The 16,557-nt window shown below is 49.7% G+C and overlaps 1 protein-coding gene and 1 long non-coding RNA gene across 9 annotated transcripts in view; one reads left to right on the top strand and one right to left on the bottom strand.

The window, feature by feature from the left end:
• Window positions 1–622, top strand: part of LOC147353312 (uncharacterized) — a 15,434-nt gene extending 14,812 nt beyond the window's left edge. For both annotated transcript variants that reach the window (XR_015145524.1, XR_015145525.1), the window contains exon 3: window positions 297–622. This is a non-coding gene — a long non-coding RNA (uncharacterized LOC147353312). The remainder of the gene's footprint in view (window positions 1–296) is intronic.
• On the bottom strand, window positions 599–16,557 carry USB1 (U6 snRNA biogenesis phosphodiesterase 1). 7 transcript variants are annotated; one of them, XM_086350907.1, is made up of 7 exons: window positions 16,023–16,557; window positions 14,199–14,365; window positions 12,007–12,190; window positions 6,584–6,637; window positions 4,088–4,193; window positions 2,763–2,846; window positions 599–1,708 (listed from the first exon to the last, which is right to left on the bottom strand). In XM_086350907.1, exons 2-7 carry the CDS (start codon window positions 14,308–14,310, stop codon window positions 1,604–1,606), a joined length of 645 nt encoding a protein of 214 aa, XP_086207033.1. In that variant the 5' UTR covers window positions 14,311–14,365; window positions 16,023–16,557; the 3' UTR covers window positions 599–1,603. The 7 variants fall into 7 exon arrangements, 6 of the variants coding, with proteins under 6 accessions (XP_086207033.1, XP_086207030.1, XP_086207029.1 ...); XM_086350904.1 differs by lacking the exon at window positions 16,023–16,557 and adding an exon at window positions 15,749–15,920 and having other exon boundaries at window positions 599–2,517; XM_086350903.1 differs by lacking the exon at window positions 16,023–16,557 and adding an exon at window positions 15,749–15,920.

The following is a 16,557-nucleotide window of genomic DNA, read 5'->3' as shown; positions in this document are numbered from 1 at the left end:
ATGTGATTTCCTGGGTCTCTCCAGGGTGGTGATTGGGAACTGGCCTCACGAAGAGGCCAGGAGGGAGGTTCAGAGGTGTAGGAAGGAGAGTGGGAACCAGAGCCACAGGCCCCCTTCTCCCCACATCCTTCCCAGGGGAGAGGGGGTGGTCTGGGCTGGAGCAGGGAGAGCAGGCCTGGCAGGCTGCAAAGGACAGCACTAAGGTTAGGGCCTTGTCTGACTTCTCATGTGACAATTCATGGAACCTGCTTTTCTGGAAAAGCAGAATAATCACTCCTACCTGGTTTACTCTCCAGGGGGTTCCTGGGAGGAAGAGATGAGAGGGTTCTAGAAAGGACTCCGGAAGTGTCACAGCAGGTTCGTGTCTAGATGTCTCTGCTTCTATCTTGGTCCAGGTACCCCGCTCTGGCGAGCAGTCCTGGCAGGCCAGGTGCCCGCACCCTGTACTGATGCATCATCAAGGCTTCTCATGGCCACCTTAAGAGGTCATAAGGGAGACTCCCAAGAGTGCATTCCCACCATGAAGCAGGCTAGAGAAGATGGGGGCAGAGGAAAGTCATCTTTGCACCTGGTTGAACAGAAGCAGTCCAAAACAGAGTCCAAAATAAAAATCCTAATTTTATTTGCTGAACATAATTTAAAACTAAAACATAAAAGTGTCTCTTCCGCCATCACTAGAAATCCAGGTGGCCGCTGGAGAGAGGACTGGCCCTTGGCTCTGCTGAGGGCTCAAGGAAAACAAAAACCCCTGTGCAAGCCCTGGCCCTTCCTCTGAGTGCCCCCGGAACGCCCGCAGGCCGCAGCAGGCAGCCGGAGGCGGCAGAAAGAGAGCTCTGCCTCAGGAAGGCGCCTCTTGGTTTCTTTGGGAAGCTGATGGGAAGCCAGAGGTCAGAGCGTTGGAGGCCTGGCTTAAAGCCACCAGTCAGGCCAAGATGAAACATCTGCTCAAGTCTCCCAGGCACCTGGCTGGGGGTGAGTGGGAGGAAGGAATGGAGAAAACTGATGCTAAACCGCAAATTAGCACCCTGGGCCTTGGCCCTGAGATGGCCTCCACTGGCATAGGAGGGGGTGAGACTAAAAATAAATAAATAAAAGCGACACCGCTTCAAGGAGGGAGCATGACAGGCCCGTGGAAGCACCCTTTGTCAGGCCTGAGCAGAGATGAGACAGGGCATGACGGCTTCAAAAAGCCCTTGTCTGGGGGCCAATGGCATCCAAATGCAGACAGCCCAAGGGGGTGTGGGGGAGGGGCCATTTGTTGGCGGGACTACCATGGGGGTACTGGCTGAGTACGGGTGGGCTCACCAGGTGACCCCCATTTTTTGTTTTGTTTTGCTTTTTTGCATAACCACCACAGACCTAGAACTAGGAAGCCCAGGCTGCCCTCTACTGGTGATTTCTGGGAAAGACTACAATGCAGTGGTACCTGACCTGCAACTCAAAGGCGCCAAGAGAACCAGCTCCCGGAGAGCACCCAGAGCAGCTGTGCCTCCTCCGGCCAGGCCCCCCAGTGGAGGGCTGGCAGCATCCCCAGCGATCTGAGTGGGTTCTTCCATCTCTGTCTGGCTGCAGAGGGGCCCAAGACAATGAGGGCCTCTGGTGCTCACTTCAAAGGCATCGAGAAGAATTTGTTCCCAGACTTGCAGCGAATCTGCTCAGCGTATGCACGGAGCAGCATCTCGGAGTCTTCAAACTCATCCACGATTCCCTTAAAAGCAGGAGCCAGGAGAGGACAGTTGCGTTAAGAGGAATCAGGGACCCAGACGGCACTGCAAACAAAGCCAGCCTACCGAAATCCTTCACAGGTTAGGATACCTTGTCTAATCAGCTCTGCTATTCTGTGAGGTCAGTACTATCATCCCACCTTGGCAGACGAGGAAATGGATGCTCAGAGTCCTGGATCATAGAATCCAATAAAACCAGGCTTGGGACCTGGGTCTGCTGGAGCCGGAGCCCAGAGCTCCTTGCCACCTCCAGCGTGATCAGGCCAAGAACAGACGTGGCTACCTGATAATGGTCCAGGGGCTGTCTCCTGCCTGCATGTGTTTCCTTTGGCTCAAACAATATTTTCTTAAAAAATACATACTGGTGGCCAACATTTGAAAATAGGGTGATTACACATAAAAAAAAAAAAATCTAGGTTTCTGGCTTTTCTTGAAAAACAAGTGCTTGCAACACAAGGTCCACATTCCTACACAGCAACTCCCCACCGTCTCCTTTCCGAGAGGTATCAGCTCCTCTGAGGGCACTGACGGGAAAGTGAAAGTTACCCCCTACTTATCACAAGATGAGAAAGGCTGTGAGGATGGACGTTCTGGACACCTGGCACATTTCACTCATTTCCAGCCCCTGCCGGGCCCCTGTGAGCACCCGAGCCTTTGACCTCTGGGTGAGGGGCTGTGGACTTGAAGGGAAGTTGGCAGCGTCCTCTGAGATCAGTGTTCTCCGGCAGGGCGTCTCCAGTTTTAACGTGCACACAAATCCCCAGACATCTTGTTAACTTCTGACTCCTTAGGTCTGGGTTGGGGCGAGAGAGTGGGTGTCGCTAATAAGCTCCCAGGTGGTGTCCTGCCGCTGGTCTGAGACTGCGCTGAGAGGAGGAGCAGGAGGTGTGGGTCTCTCTGGCCAGGCCAGTTATCTCCCAGGGATTCCAGTTTGTGGGTCTAATCCTCAGGGTTTGTCAGCCCCCTTCCCATCCCCCACCTTCCACAGCTTTACTTCCGGAGTTCAGCACCTGCCTGGCTCTCGTGCCAGGAATTCACCTGTAGTTCCTGCAGGCACGGCCCTTCCATCTGGAGACGCGCGTCACCCACACACCAGGCCAGGCTGATGTGGAAGGAGGGGTCCTGCAGAGGAACAGCAGGGAGGCAGGTGGTCACCTGGATGCCGTGGCAGATGTCACAAGAGCTCCGCGACGAGAGTTGTCCCAGTATCCCTACTGGATCCCTGACCTGATCCACGGAGACTAGATCCTTGGTGTTGATCCCAGGTGCCTCCACGGATAGATACAATAGCCCTGGGCTAGTCCTTGCTATGGACTGAATTGTGTGTTCCCTTCCCCCCCATCCCAATTCATATATTAAAGTCTTAATCCCCAAGGTGATGGTATTTGGAGAAGGGGCCCTTGGGAGATAACTGGGTTTAGCTGAGGTCATGAAGGTGGAGCCCTCATGAGGGGGTTAGTGCCCACATAAGAGGCGGCAGATGGCTCCTCCCTCTCTCTTTCCATCGAATGAGGACATGATGGGAAGATGGCCATCGATAAGCCAAGAAAAGAGGCCTCACCAGAAACTGACCATGATGGCACCTTGGTTTCAGGCTTCTAGGCTCCAGAATTGCGAGAAAATAAAGTTCTATTGTTTAAGTCATCCAGTCTCTGGTATCTGGCTATGGCAGCCTGAGCTAAGACAGTCCTGTTCTCAGAGGCTCTCCTTTACATGTCATAACATTGAGTCCTTACATCTGGGACATGGAAGAGAACCCATGTCCCAGATTTAATGTTTTCTGATGTGAAACATTTCAATAGATGACATACTTTTTAAGGTGAACAAAACCTGAAATATCTAAAATTATGATTAAACTGTAAATTATCTCCATTCAAATTCATACTTCTATATCACAGCATGACTTTAAAAGAATATATCAAGCAAAACCACCGGCCCTTTAAAGCCATAACATTCAACTTGGGTAGGTTCAAGTTCCCCTGGAGGGCACGGGGTAAGGCACAGGAAGGGATGTGAAGCTTTGACTCTATCTGGAGTGTCGATGTGACTAAAAAATACTAGGGAAAGCTACTTCTTAAAAAATATAAAGATAAGCATGGATACATCAGAATCAAAGGCACAGATCTCGTCGAGCATACTGAAGAGATAACAGAAAATTTGTAAGAAATGCTGGACTTTGGCAGGGTAATATCTGACCCAACATCAGACCCTCAACTCCCCAGGGGTGTGGGTCATCTGAGGGCCAGGCGAATGGACGCTTCCCCTGGGAAAGTTCTGGGGGGCTCTGCAAGGGTTTCTTTAAGCTGGATTTATTGCCATTAGAGATGGGTTGGTGGAGAGGAAAAATGACGCCCGTTGATTACCTGGTAGAAAGTGCTGAGGTCAAACTCCTCCATGACCCTGTCTACCTCTGCAACCAGGTCCAGGAAGTGGGCGTGCCCTGAGGTGACCTCGAGCCCAACAAAGGTCCTGGGGGGAGACAGCAGTGGAGACAACACTGGTGTGAGACACGGCCGCTGAGAATGTAAACCAGCCGTGAGGAGGGCAGAGGATGCGACAGAAGGAAGCCGGGAGGTCTGGGTCATGAACTCAGTTCACTACCCTGCTCTCCCAGCTGGCTCTCCCATCCTCCCCTAGCTCTAACCACACACCTCCCCTCTTTCCCTAGGGTCTAAGATCCCCTGAAGGACCATCATCATCTGCCGCTGCCAAGTCTACGGACCCAATGCTTCTGTAGCCAGGCTCACCATCATCGCTCCCAGGTGGGTCCTTCTCCAGGGCTTCCCTCTCTGGCACTGACTCCCTCCCAGTAGCACACTCTCATCTTTATTCTCTTATTTATTTTTGGCCCCGCAGCACAGCATGTGGGATCTTAGTTCCCCCCACTGGAGATCAAACCCGTGCCTCCTGCAGTGGAACTTCAGTGTCTTAACCACTGGACTCTCTCATCCTTAAAACCCCTCCTTTGAACCCGAGTTCTCAGCCAGTCTTCATTCCATCCTCAGTTAGACTTGATGTTCAGATGCTCTGTCTCCCTCTGCTGTCTCTCCCGCCCCGCCATCTTCAGCCAGCTCGCATCAAAGCTGCCGCCCACCTCCGGGTTACTGCACTTGATGGACACTTCTCCGGCCTCACCTTGGCCTCTCAGCAGGGTCTGACACAGCTGGTTCCTCTCTCCCTGAAACCCATTTTTTTCCTCTTGGCTCCAAGAGACCACCCACTACACAGTCCTGGTGTGACCCTGCCTCTGGCCTCCGGTTCAGTCTCCTCTGCTGCCCTCTGTTCTTTCCAGCCTCTAAATGGTCAAGGGTTGCAGAGCCCAGCCCTCAGGCCTTTGATGTGCTCTGTGTGCCCTGGCCCCCACCCCAGCCCTGGTTTCAGTATCACACAGCCCGATGGCTCCCACATTTCCATCTCTGGCTGGCACCTCTCCTGTCTGCTTGACTGTGTATGTACCTCTTCCACCCATGGGTACCCGGGGATATCATCAGTGGCAACGTTTACTGGGAACAAAGCAAAACCGATTTTCCTCCCACAGGTGTTTCCAAACTCGGGAAGTGGGACCATTTATTTACCCAGCTGTTCAAACCCCAAGTCCAGGCATCTACTTTGGTTCTTCCCCTTACTGTGCATAGATCCGACTCACTGATGATTCTGGTTGATTCTCTCTGCAGCGTATCAGGAATACGTCTGCTTCTTGGCCCTTGCACTGCCATCACCCTGAGTCAGGACACCCTCGGCGCCTCACCTGGATGGTGACACCTGTCTCCTCTCTCTCTCCCTGCATCCAACCTCCTTTACATCTTGTCTCCATGTGGGAGCCACAGACACGATTGGGCCAGACCAGCAGTTACAAACGTAAGTTGGATCACGTCTCTGTGCAGATCCCTCCAGTGGCTTCCGTGACCCTGAAAACTCCTGACCCTGACCTTGAAGGCCCGGTAGGAGCTAACCCAGACTGACTCATCTCCTCCCACTCTCCCACTTGCTCCCTGGGTTCCGCTTCATTGGCCTCCTCAAACAAGCCAGGCTCCTTCCTCCTTAGACCACCTCCTTGGCTGTGTCCTCTGCTTGGAGGCTCTCTCAGTAGCGTTTCCCAAGGCTCATTACTTTTCATCCTTAGGTCACTGGCAAATGCCAGCTCCCTAGGGGCGTCCTTGGCTGCATGATCCAGACTCATATCACAGTAGTTTCTAAGAGTCTCATTTCCTTGTTTATCTCCCCCTGCAGAACGTGAGACCCCAAAGAGCAAGGACTGTGCTGACCTTTTCATTGCTGACCTGCAGTGTACAGCAAGTCTCTGGCACCAGGACGTGCTGAACCAATTTTGCAGAATGAAGGAATGAGCTGTCCTCTCAGAGGTGCTGAGAGCAGAAGGCAACTCAGTGAGTGGATGTGACAAGGACGTTTGCTTTGAAGCCTTGTTAATAACAATTTCTTTTGTTCATCTCATCCTTGAATGCTTTTATAAAACTCGTTCAGTTCATTTGAGCCTCACAACTGCCCACTGATAGATGTGTCAGGGCATGCCTGTGACAGCTTGGAAATGGCAGGTCACAGAGGTTGAAGGTATGAGCTCAACGTTAAATTGGAGACAGCTGGGCAGGCACCCAGGGTTTTTTTGTCTCAGGCTTTCCCCACTAAACCAAGATGTTATTCTCTACCTCTGCTCCTCCTCTTATGCTCCCGGAGTTATTTTTCTTAATGAAAGGTTCAGATTTGGGGACAACTGCCTTGGTAGTCATAGAGCTGGTTAAAACACAAACAAACCAAAAAATGAGACAGACAAGGCCTCCTCAAGTCTTTACTGCAAAGAATCCTCTTCTGGGAACAACTGGGGGCAGAGCAGGGAGACCCACCTGGTTTTCTCTTGATTGGTGTAAATCTTTACCTGGTCGGTGGTAAAGCAGAATCTGAAATTCAGAAGAACCACATTTCAGGAAAAATGATAAGGAAAATATTTTTAGAGAAAACAGTTTATATTAAAGAAACATCACTTTGAAACTATAGTTAACTCATTTCACGTGTAGTATTGTTGCCCTGTTATACAGGTGGTAAACTCAATCCTAGAATACAAGAGCTTAAATAATCGCTGAGTCCAGAGCTTCATTCAGATGCTAGTAAAAATTTTACTTTATAAAGAACAGTTGATTTTGATAAGCAATTTGAGACTATTTCAGCTTTACTGATGGGAACTGAGAAAGACATCATCAGGTTGGTGTTAATAGATGACTTAAGGGCCAATTTTTTCCTTGTAGGTTAAAAAAAAAGACAATTCTGACCCCGGCTAAGCAACAACAGGGGGCTTCCCACGTAGCTCAGATGGTAAAGAAGCTGCCTGTAATGCGGGAAACCTGGGTTAGATTCCTGGGTTGGGACGATCCCCTGGAGAAGAGATAGGCTACCCACTCCAGTATTCTTGGGCTTCCCTGGTTGCTTAGATGGTGAAGAATCCACCTGCAACTCGGGAGACCCGGCTTTGACTCCTGGATTGGGAAGATCCCCTGGAGAAAGGAATGGTAACCCACTCTGATATTCTTGCTGGAAAATTCCATGGACAGAGGAGCCTAGCAGGCTACAGTCCATGGGGTTGAAAAGAGTCGACCACAACTGAGTGATTAACACTTTTCATGTACTTTATTCTATAACAGAACCCACGCTATCTGTATCTGCTCTGAATCAACAGACATATATGGTGCTGATTCTCCCATAGCCAGGATTCACAGGGCCAGGAATCAAGGGGTGGAAATGGGAGTGGAACCGCTAATATGAGTGATCTATTAGCAAAATGTTTACTTTCTGTTCCCACAACTTCATGCTCTGGTAGCCCAGAGGTCTCAGTTCCAGAGGGAGGAATACTTCCCATAGGAGACATAGTGCTTTCATTGAACTGGAAGTTGAGACTTGCCACCTTGGTGGTCCAGTGGCTAAGACTTCACACTCCCAATGCAGGGAGCCAGGGTTTGATCCCTGGTTGGGGAACTAATCCTACATGCTGCAACTAAGACACGGTACAGCCAAATAAATAATATTAAAAAAAAAAAAGACTTGCCACTTTGGGCTCCTGTACCTTTGAATCAACAAAAAGTTCCAGTGTTGGCTGGGGTCCTTGATCCTGACTACCAAGGGGAAACTGGACTAGAACTCCATGATGGAGATAAGGCAGAGGGTGCCTGGGATACAGAAGACCTGCTGTTAGATCTTTTAGTATTAACCATGCCCACTGACTCAGGCCAGCGGAAAAGTACACCAACCAACCCAGGCAGGACTAGTAATGGCCCTGATCCTTCAGGAATAAAGGTTTGGGTCACCACCCCAGGTAAAGAACCATAACCACCTGAGGTGCTTGCCAAAGGCAAAGGGAATAGAGAGCTAGGAAGTGGAAGGTAGCTGTAAATATCAGCTGTGACCACGTGACCAGTTACAGAAATGAGGACTGTAATTATCATGAGAATTTCCTTATTTTATGAATACATCTGTGAGTATAAATACCGGACACCTCGGGGACACTGTGAGTTTGGATCTAGAACACGGCAATAAAGTGAATACTGCAATAAAGTATGGAGAAGGCGATGGCACCCACTCCAGTACTCTTGCCTGGAAAATCCCATGGATGGAGGAGCCTGGTAGGCTGCAGTCCATGGGGTCGTTAAGAGCCTGGCACGACTTAGCAACTTCACTTTCACACATTGGAGAAGGAAATGGCAACCCACTCCAGTACTCTTGCCTGGAGAATCCCAGGGACAGAGGAGCCTAGTGGGCTGCTGTCTATGGGGTCGCACAGAGTCGGTCACGACTGAAGCAACTTAGCAGTAGCAGCAATAAAGTGAGTCACAATTTTTTGGCTTTTCAGTGCATATAAGAGTTATGTCTATACTACACTGCAGTCAACTAAGCATGCAAAGGCATTATGTCTAAAGAAACAATCTACATACTTTATTTTTTAAATACTTTATTACTAAAACCTGCTAACCATCATTTGCGCATTCAGTGAGTCATAATCTCTTTGCTAGTGGAGGGTCCTGGCTCAGTGTACATGGCTGCTGACTGGTCAAGGTGGTGGTTGCTGAAGACTGGGGTGGTGAAGGCAATTTCTTAGAATAAGACAATAAGGCAAACGATGAAGTTTGCTCCATCAACCTTCTTTTCCTTCCATGAACAATTATTCTGTAGCATGCAATGCAATGCTGTTTAGTGGTACTTTATCCACAGGAGAGCTTCTTTCAAAATTGGAATCAATCCTCTCAAACCCTGCCACTGCTTTATCAACTAAGTTTATGTAATATTCTAAATCCTTGGTCGTCATTTCAACCATCTTCATAGCATCTTCACCAGGAGTAGATTCCGTCTCAAGAAGCCACGTTCTCTGCTCAGCCGTAAGAAGCTCCTCAGCCATTAAAGTTTTATCATGAGATGGCAGCAACTCACTCCCATCATGAGGCTCCACTTCTAATTCTAGCTGTCTTGCTTCTTCCATCACATCTGCAGTTACTTCCTCCACTGAAGTCTTGCCCTCTTCAAAGTCACCCATGAGGACTGGAATCAACTTCTTCCAAACTCCCGTGTATGTTGGTATTTTGACCTTTTCCTATGAATCACAAATGTTCTTAATGGCATCTAGAATGGTGAATCCTTTCCAGAGGTTTTCAATTGACTTTGCCCAGATCCATCAGCAGAATTATTACCTTTGGCAGCTATAACCTAAATGAAACATATTTCTTAAATAAGACTTGAGGGTTGAAATTTAGCCCTTGATCCATGGACTGCAGAATGGATGTTGTGTTAGCAACAGAGAAACGACACTGACCTCATCTGTCCATCTCCATCAGAGCTCTTGGGTCTCCTGGTGCATTGTTACTGAGCAGTAATATTTTGATAGGAATCTTTCTTCTGAGCTGGCTGTCTCAACAATGGGCTTGAAATATTCAGTAAACCAAGCTGTCAACAGATGTGCTGTCATCCAGGCTTTGTTGTTACATTAATAGAGCATCAGCAGAGTAGATTTAGCATAATTCTTAAGGGCCCTAGGATTTTTGAAATAGCAAATGAGCATTGGGTTAAACTTAAAATCAACAGCTGTATTAGCCCCTAACGAGAGAATTAGCCTGTTCTATGAAGCTGTGAAGCTAAGCCCTGACACCCCCTTTCAGTCTATGAAAATCCTAGCTGGCATCTTCTTCCAATAGAAGGCTGTTTCAGCTACACTGAAAAATCTGTTGCTTGGTGTGGCCACCTTCATTAATGATCTTAGCTAGATCTTCTGGGTAATTTGCGGCAGCATCTACATCAGTACTTGCAGCTTCATCTCACACTTTCATGTTATGGAGGCGGCTTCTTACATTAAACTTCATGAACCGACCTCTGCCAGCTTCAGACTTTTCTGCAGATTCCTCCCCTCTCAGCCTTCACAGAATTGAAGAGTTAGGGCCTTGCTCTGAATCAGGCTTTGGCTGAAGGGAATGCTGTGACTGGTTTCATCATCTGTCCAGACCACTAAAACTTTCTCCAGGCTCTTTTGCTTTACCATTCCTGCATTCGCTGGAGGAGTACTTCTGATTTCCTTCAAGAACTTTCCCTTTTCAGTCACAACTTGGCTAACAGGGACAAGAGGCCTAGCTTCCAGTTTCCTTCCACTTTTGACATGCCTTCCTCACTTAATCATTTTTGGCTTTTGATTTGAAGTGAGAGACGTGTGACCCTTCCTTTCACTTGAACACTTAAGAGGCTAGTGTAGGGTTATTAATTTCAATACTGTTGTATCTCAGGGAATAGGGAGGCCTAAGGGGAGGGAGAGAGATGCGGAGGAATGGCTGGTCGGTGGAGCGGTCAGAACATTCACATTTATCAATTGTCTGCCCTCTTACATGGATGTGGCTCCTGGCACCCCAAAACAATTACAATAATAATGTCAAATATCACTATGACAAATATAAGGATAATGAGAAAGTTTGAAATATTGCAAGAATTACCGAAATATGACAAACACAAGAGCAAATGCTGGAACATGATGCTGACAGACTTGCTCAATGCAGGGTTGCCACAAACCTTCAGTTTATTAAAAAATGCTGTATCGGTGAAACATAAAAAACAAGATTTGCCTGTACATATATTAAGCAAATATCTTTGTTTTCTTCTCTTACTCCCTTATCACATAAGATGGAATGACTTTATTTTAGCATTTAAGTGTTGCTAATTGGTATTCAAGTTATGGGCTTCCTAGGTGGCTCAGGGGTAAAATAATCCACCTGCCAATGCAGGAGACATGGGTTTGATCCCTGGGTTGGGAAGATCCCCTGGAGGAGGAAATGGCAACCCATTCCAGTATTCTTGCCCGGGAAATGCCATGTAGAGAGGAGCCTGGCAGGCTATAGTCCACAGGGTTACAAAGAGTTGGACATGACTGAGCACGCATGCACGCATTCAAGTTAGGGGTGATTAGAAGAGCAAAAACATTGCTCAAGAACCTTACCCCCGCTTCTGGGAAAGGGATTAGTGCATTTTCAGGAGCACAATGGACGTTGTATTATGTTAGGCAGAGTTATGGCCTTGTTGTAGTGTTAATTTAGAGATTAAGTGTGGTTTAAGAAGATGCATGTAAGTGTCAAGTCAAGAAGGGATAGACTGGTGATGGTTAATTTTATGTGTTAACCTGACTGATCTAAGGGATGCCCAGAGAGCTGGTAAGCCATTATCTTGGGGTTTGTCTGTGAGGGTGTTTCTGGAAAGACTAACATTTGAACTGATGAACTGGGTAAAGCAAACGGCCTTCCTCAACGGGTGGGTGTTATCCAAGGTGCTGAGGGCCTGAACGGAACAGAAAGGCCGAGGAAGGACAAACTCCCCTTCCCTGCATGAGTTGAGACATCCATTTTCTCCTACCCTCTGACATCAGCACTCCTGGTTTTCAGGCTTTCAGGCTCATATCAGGACTTACATCACCAGTCCCCTGTTATTTTAGGACTTTGAAATCAAACTGAATTACACAACCAGCTCTTCTGGTTCTCTCCTTGTAGATGGCAGATAGTGGGCTTCTTGGCCTCCATAACTGCATAAGCCAACACCTGTAATAAATCTCTTCTTATCTATATACATCTTACGGGTTCTGTTTCATACATCAAAGTCACACGGGATGACATGTACAGGGCACAGCGCTAGGAGATACTCAGTGTGCTAGCCTTTAGGTCTGGCCTGCTTGCTGGGGTAGCACCATCCCACAGGTCCATCCCCATGGGAACTTGGAGGGGAAGGAGAGGAGAGGCAGACAGAAGCATGGGACACTCACCTCTGGAAGGAGGCCACTCGGTCTTTCAGAGCCTGCACGAAGGGGAGGATCCAGTGGTGGCGCAGAACCACGCTCTGGGACAGGCTGAGGTGGAAGGCTTCCATCCTCACCAGCCGGGGGACGTATGTCTGCGCGTGGCACAGCAGTGCGTCAAGCAGGTCCAGGAACTCCTCCCGGGCTTCGTCTGGAGGGGAAGAGTGGAGTGGGTGGGCCATTCTCTTAGCAGGATGGCCACATGATGGCCAGGAGCAGAGAAAGGCTTTTGTTACTCTAGGTTTTAGGAGAAAGTTACTCTGAGAGCAGCCAGCATCTTGTTGTTTAGTCGCTAAGTCGCATCCGACTCTTTTCAACTCCATGGACTGTAGCCTGCCAGGCTCCTCTGTCCGTGGAATTTTCCAGGCAAGACTACTGGAGCAGGTTGCCATTTCCTTCTCCAGGGGACCTTCCCGACCCAGGGATCCAACCTGCATCTCATGCACTGGCAGGTGGATTCTTTACCACTGAGCCACCTGGGAAGCTCAGCCAATGTCTATGTATTCTAATCATATTTTAATATGTGTTTATGGTTATAGAATACACATATAGCTTGTTCCTTGGAAGAAAAGTTACGACCACCTAGACAGCATACTAAAAAGCAGGAACATTACTTTGCCAACAAAGGTCCGTCTAGTCAAAGCTATGGTTTTTCCAGTAGTCATGTATGGATGTGAGACTTGGACTATAAAGAAAGCTGAGTGCCGAAGAACTGATGCTTTTGAACTGTGGTGTTGGAGAAGACTCTTGAGAGTCTCCTGGACTGCAAGGACATCCAACCAGTTCATCCTAAAGGAAATCAACCCTGAATATTCATTGGAAGGACTGATGCGGAAGCTGAAACTCCAATACTTTGGCTACCTGTTGCAAAGAACTGACTCATTTGAAAAGACCCTGATGCTGGCAGAGATTGAAGGCAGGAGGAGAAAGGGACAAAAGAAGATGAGATGGTTGGATGGCATCATTGACTCAATGGAGTAAGCTCCAGGAGCTGGCGATGGACAGGGAGGCCTGGTGTGCTGCAGTCCATGGGGTTGCAAAGTGGTGGACACGACTGAGCAACTGAACTGAACTGATACATATACATACATATGCTTTTTGAAAAGAATTTGAGTAAAAAGAGAAATATGTGACAGAGAAAGCAGGCGTCCTCAAAGTCCACATCTAAAGCAGGGATATCCAAACTACTGTGATCACACGTGCCATTAGTCAAACGAGCTTGCACACATACCTACAGTCAATGTACATTTATTAATAAATTACAAACATGCGCTCCACTGCAAAATTATGTTATAAAATGTACACTCTGAAGAGTAGAAACTTAAAAAGATGAGATAAAGAGAAATACATTAAAAAGTCTTAATGCTTTTCTTTCTAAGAGGTCACCTTGATCTCTCCCTCAGGGCACATACCCCACTTTCAAGACCACTGCTACCTGCTAAGTCACTTCAGTCGTGTCCGACTCTGTACGACCCCATAGACGGCAGCCCACCAGGCTCCCCTGTCCCTGGGACTCTCCAGGCAAGAACACTGGAGTGGGTTGCCATTTCCCTTTCCAATGCATTAAAGTGAAAAGTGAAAGTGAAGTCGCTCAGTCGTGTCCGACTCTTAGCAACCCTGTGGACTGCAGCCTACCAGGCTCCTCCGTCCATGGGATTTGCCAGGCAAGAGTACTGGAGTGGGGTGCCATTGCCTTCTCCACAAGGATGGGTTACTGTGGAGCCATAATCATGAGCTTGCCTTCTGTAATGAGAGGAAGGCTGTCCAACGTGTAGTGTCATATGGAGAAAGCTCAGGAAGAACTGCATGCCCTCATCTTTTCTAACAAATAAAATATATATATTGGCACAACACTGAAAAAAGCTGGGGAAATAAGCATCTGAGAAGTCTAGTAACTTAACTAAGGGCACCCAGAGTAGTGGGTAGTGGAGTGAGGTCAGACTCTGAAGCCTGGGCTTTTTCTGCCTGCCACTCACTCATCAGGGTTAGGGTGGGGTGGGACTTGAAGCCAGAGCTTGCCCTCTCTCTGCTGAGTTGATCTCTTTCTCACTACCAGTGTCAGAACTTGAGGTTTCTGGCTTCCTCCTGGTTGGGGCCAGCTTCCTCCCATAAGAGGCACCTTGTCAGTGTCAGCCACATGTCTCTCAGGCATTACTTACAAGGTACGTAGACGTGGGTGGCCCAGTTGCCACGCTCATGGGGAAAGGTGCGCACCCGGCCCCCGTGTTTTGCACTATCATCCACAGGCCCCTCCTCAGTGCTGGGGAACATGTGCAGCACACTGTCGGGTACTGGCAACCTCTGGCCGGGAAGGGGGCTCTGGCCCCTGCAAGATGAAAGAAGAAAATAAGCCCAGTTAGCTTCCTACTTTCTCTGTCTGTACACATGAGGAAAGTTGTAACCCCTTGTACAGGGTGACTCTGCATGTCTATTTCTCACCAAGTGCCATTAGATAACCACAAAGCTCTTTCCCCAACACTCTTTCATTGGTGTCTCCCAGATTTTTCCAGTAGTCATGTACAGATGTGAGAGTCGGACATTAAAGAAGGCTGAGTGCCGAAGAATTGATGCTTTCAAACTGTGGTGCTGGAGAAGACTCCTGAAAGTCTCCTGGACTGCAAGGAGATAAAACCAGCCAATCCTAAAGGAAATCAACCCTGAATATTCATTGGAAGGACTAATGCTGAAGCTAAAGTTCCAATACTATGGCCACCTGATGTGAAGAGCTGATTCAGTGAAAAAGACCCTGATGCTGGGAAAGATTGAGGGTGGGAGGAGAAGGGGATGACCGAGGATGAGTTGGTTGGATGGCATCACCGACTCAATGGACATGAGTTTGAGCGAGCTTGGGGAGATAGTGAAGGACAGGGAAGCCTGGGGTGCTGCAGTCCATGGGGTTGTAAAGCATGGGACACGACTCAGTGAACAACTCCCGGAAGCAGACTTTCTAGGAACCTGGTCCCCATGGGAAACAAAGGAGCACGTAGCGATATGTGGAGGGATTGGGGGCAGGAGGAGAAGGGGACGACAGAGGATGAGATGGCTGGATGGCATCACCGACTCAACAGATATGAGTTTGGGTAAATCCCGAGAGTTGGTGATGGATAGGGAGGCCTGGCGTGCTGCGATTCATGGGGTTGCAAAGAGTCGGACACGACTGAGCAAGTGAGCAAGTGAACTGAACTGAACTGGACAGGCCTGAGCCAGAGTGACACTTCCTAGCTCTGTGGTCTTAGGCAAGTAATATGCTCTCTGTGGACCTCCCGTTTCCTCATCCATAAAGTGGGATGAACGAAAGTGCTGCTTGAAAAGCACTCAGCAGGTACCAGGCCTGGCAGTTAACAACCGAAGCTCCTCCACAAAGTAGGAGACTTCCTACTTTGCTCACTGCTGAGTCCCCAGTTCCCAGCCTGGCGCAGAGCGAGTACTTCATGAATATTTATTAGATTAAAGAAACACTTTCCAAATGAGGAAACAGACCTATGGTGGTACAGTGGTGCGTACCAGGAGACAGAGTGGGCCGGCGCCCGAGGCTGGACCCAAACCCACCCCGTTTCCTGCCTCCTAACCTTGACCCAGCCAGGTGGGGGCACACCGAGGCTCTGTCTGGTCCTCCTTGCCCCCACCCCGTGCCCCTTTTCTTTCCCTCGCGAGCAGCCCCGGACCCTCTCCAATCACCCTTCCCCAGAAAGACTTCCTCGCTCCTCACCGACTGCGGCCTTCAGCCCCCGGCCGAACCCGGGCCCCGGCCTCGGCCTCATCTTCGGAGCCGCTGCTGCTGTAGCCCACGAGGGGCGCCGCACTCATGAGGCACCCCCGCACCCACCTTCAAGACCGCACAGACAGCCGGCAGGCAATCTCACCCCACCCGGAATTCCTCTGTGCCGGAAGTGCTCTCCCGGGGGCGGGGCACAAATTAGCACCGCCTCGGGGCGGGGGGCGGGGGCGGGGCCCGGCAGGACAGGAGCAAAGATTGTACCCACCCAGACCACGCTGCGTGCCCGCTCGCCTCGCTTTGACCGCTCCCTTGGAGCCTCCTGGCACGGCCATCCTCCGTGTGCCCATTTCAGAGATCGCTCTGGGTCCTGACCTCTCTCTCTGTCCGCTGCTCAGTCTGCAGCAACTCGGGACCTCCCGGCAGCCGATGGTCTCTGGGTCAGAGGTCAGAGCACTAGACCCAGCGGAGATCCTTGCCCTAGCCGTCCGGACTGGGGTCAGAGGTCCCGGGGCCCCTTCCCCAAGCCCCGCCCAAAGTCCGAGCTCCGGGGGGCCCCCTTCCCTAAGAGCGAGCTGAAGAGTCAGAGGCGGGTCCGTTTCAGAAGATCAGAGGGTCTAGGAGGGCTCTCCTCTCAGGCTCAGGGGTCGGGCCGTGGGCCGGGCCCTGGGAACTCGCTCGCCTAAGGCCGAGTAGGGTGGTCGGAAGCAGAGCGCCCTTCCTGGGTCAGCTGAGACGTGCCGGCCGAGCGACCGGAGAGCCACCCAGCGCGTCCGGCTGTCCGACCCGGCCCGGCCGCGGGG

The sequence above is a fragment of the Bos grunniens genome, chromosome 18, assembly GCF_055505025.1.
Source record: "Bos grunniens cultivar Pamir isolate PY7600 chromosome 18, Bosgru_T2T1.0, whole genome shotgun sequence".
Classification (NCBI taxonomy): domain Eukaryota; kingdom Metazoa; phylum Chordata; class Mammalia; order Artiodactyla; family Bovidae; genus Bos; species Bos grunniens.
This window is presented reverse-complemented; position numbering and strand designations above follow the sequence as displayed.

Coding starts and splice junctions, on each gene's coding strand:
- USB1 (XM_086350903.1), bottom strand. CDS start 15,846: ATGAGTGCGGCGCCCCTCGTGGGCTACAGCAGCAGCGGCTCCGAAGAT. Junction 14,366..15,748: donor GGGGCTGAAGGCCGCAGTCG/GTGAGGAGCGAG, acceptor TTCATCTTGCAG/GGGCCAGAGCCCCCTTCCCG. Junction 4,194..6,583: donor ACCAATCAAGAGAAAACCAG/GTGGGTCTCCCT, acceptor GTCTCCCCCCAG/GACCTTTGTTGGGCTCGAGG.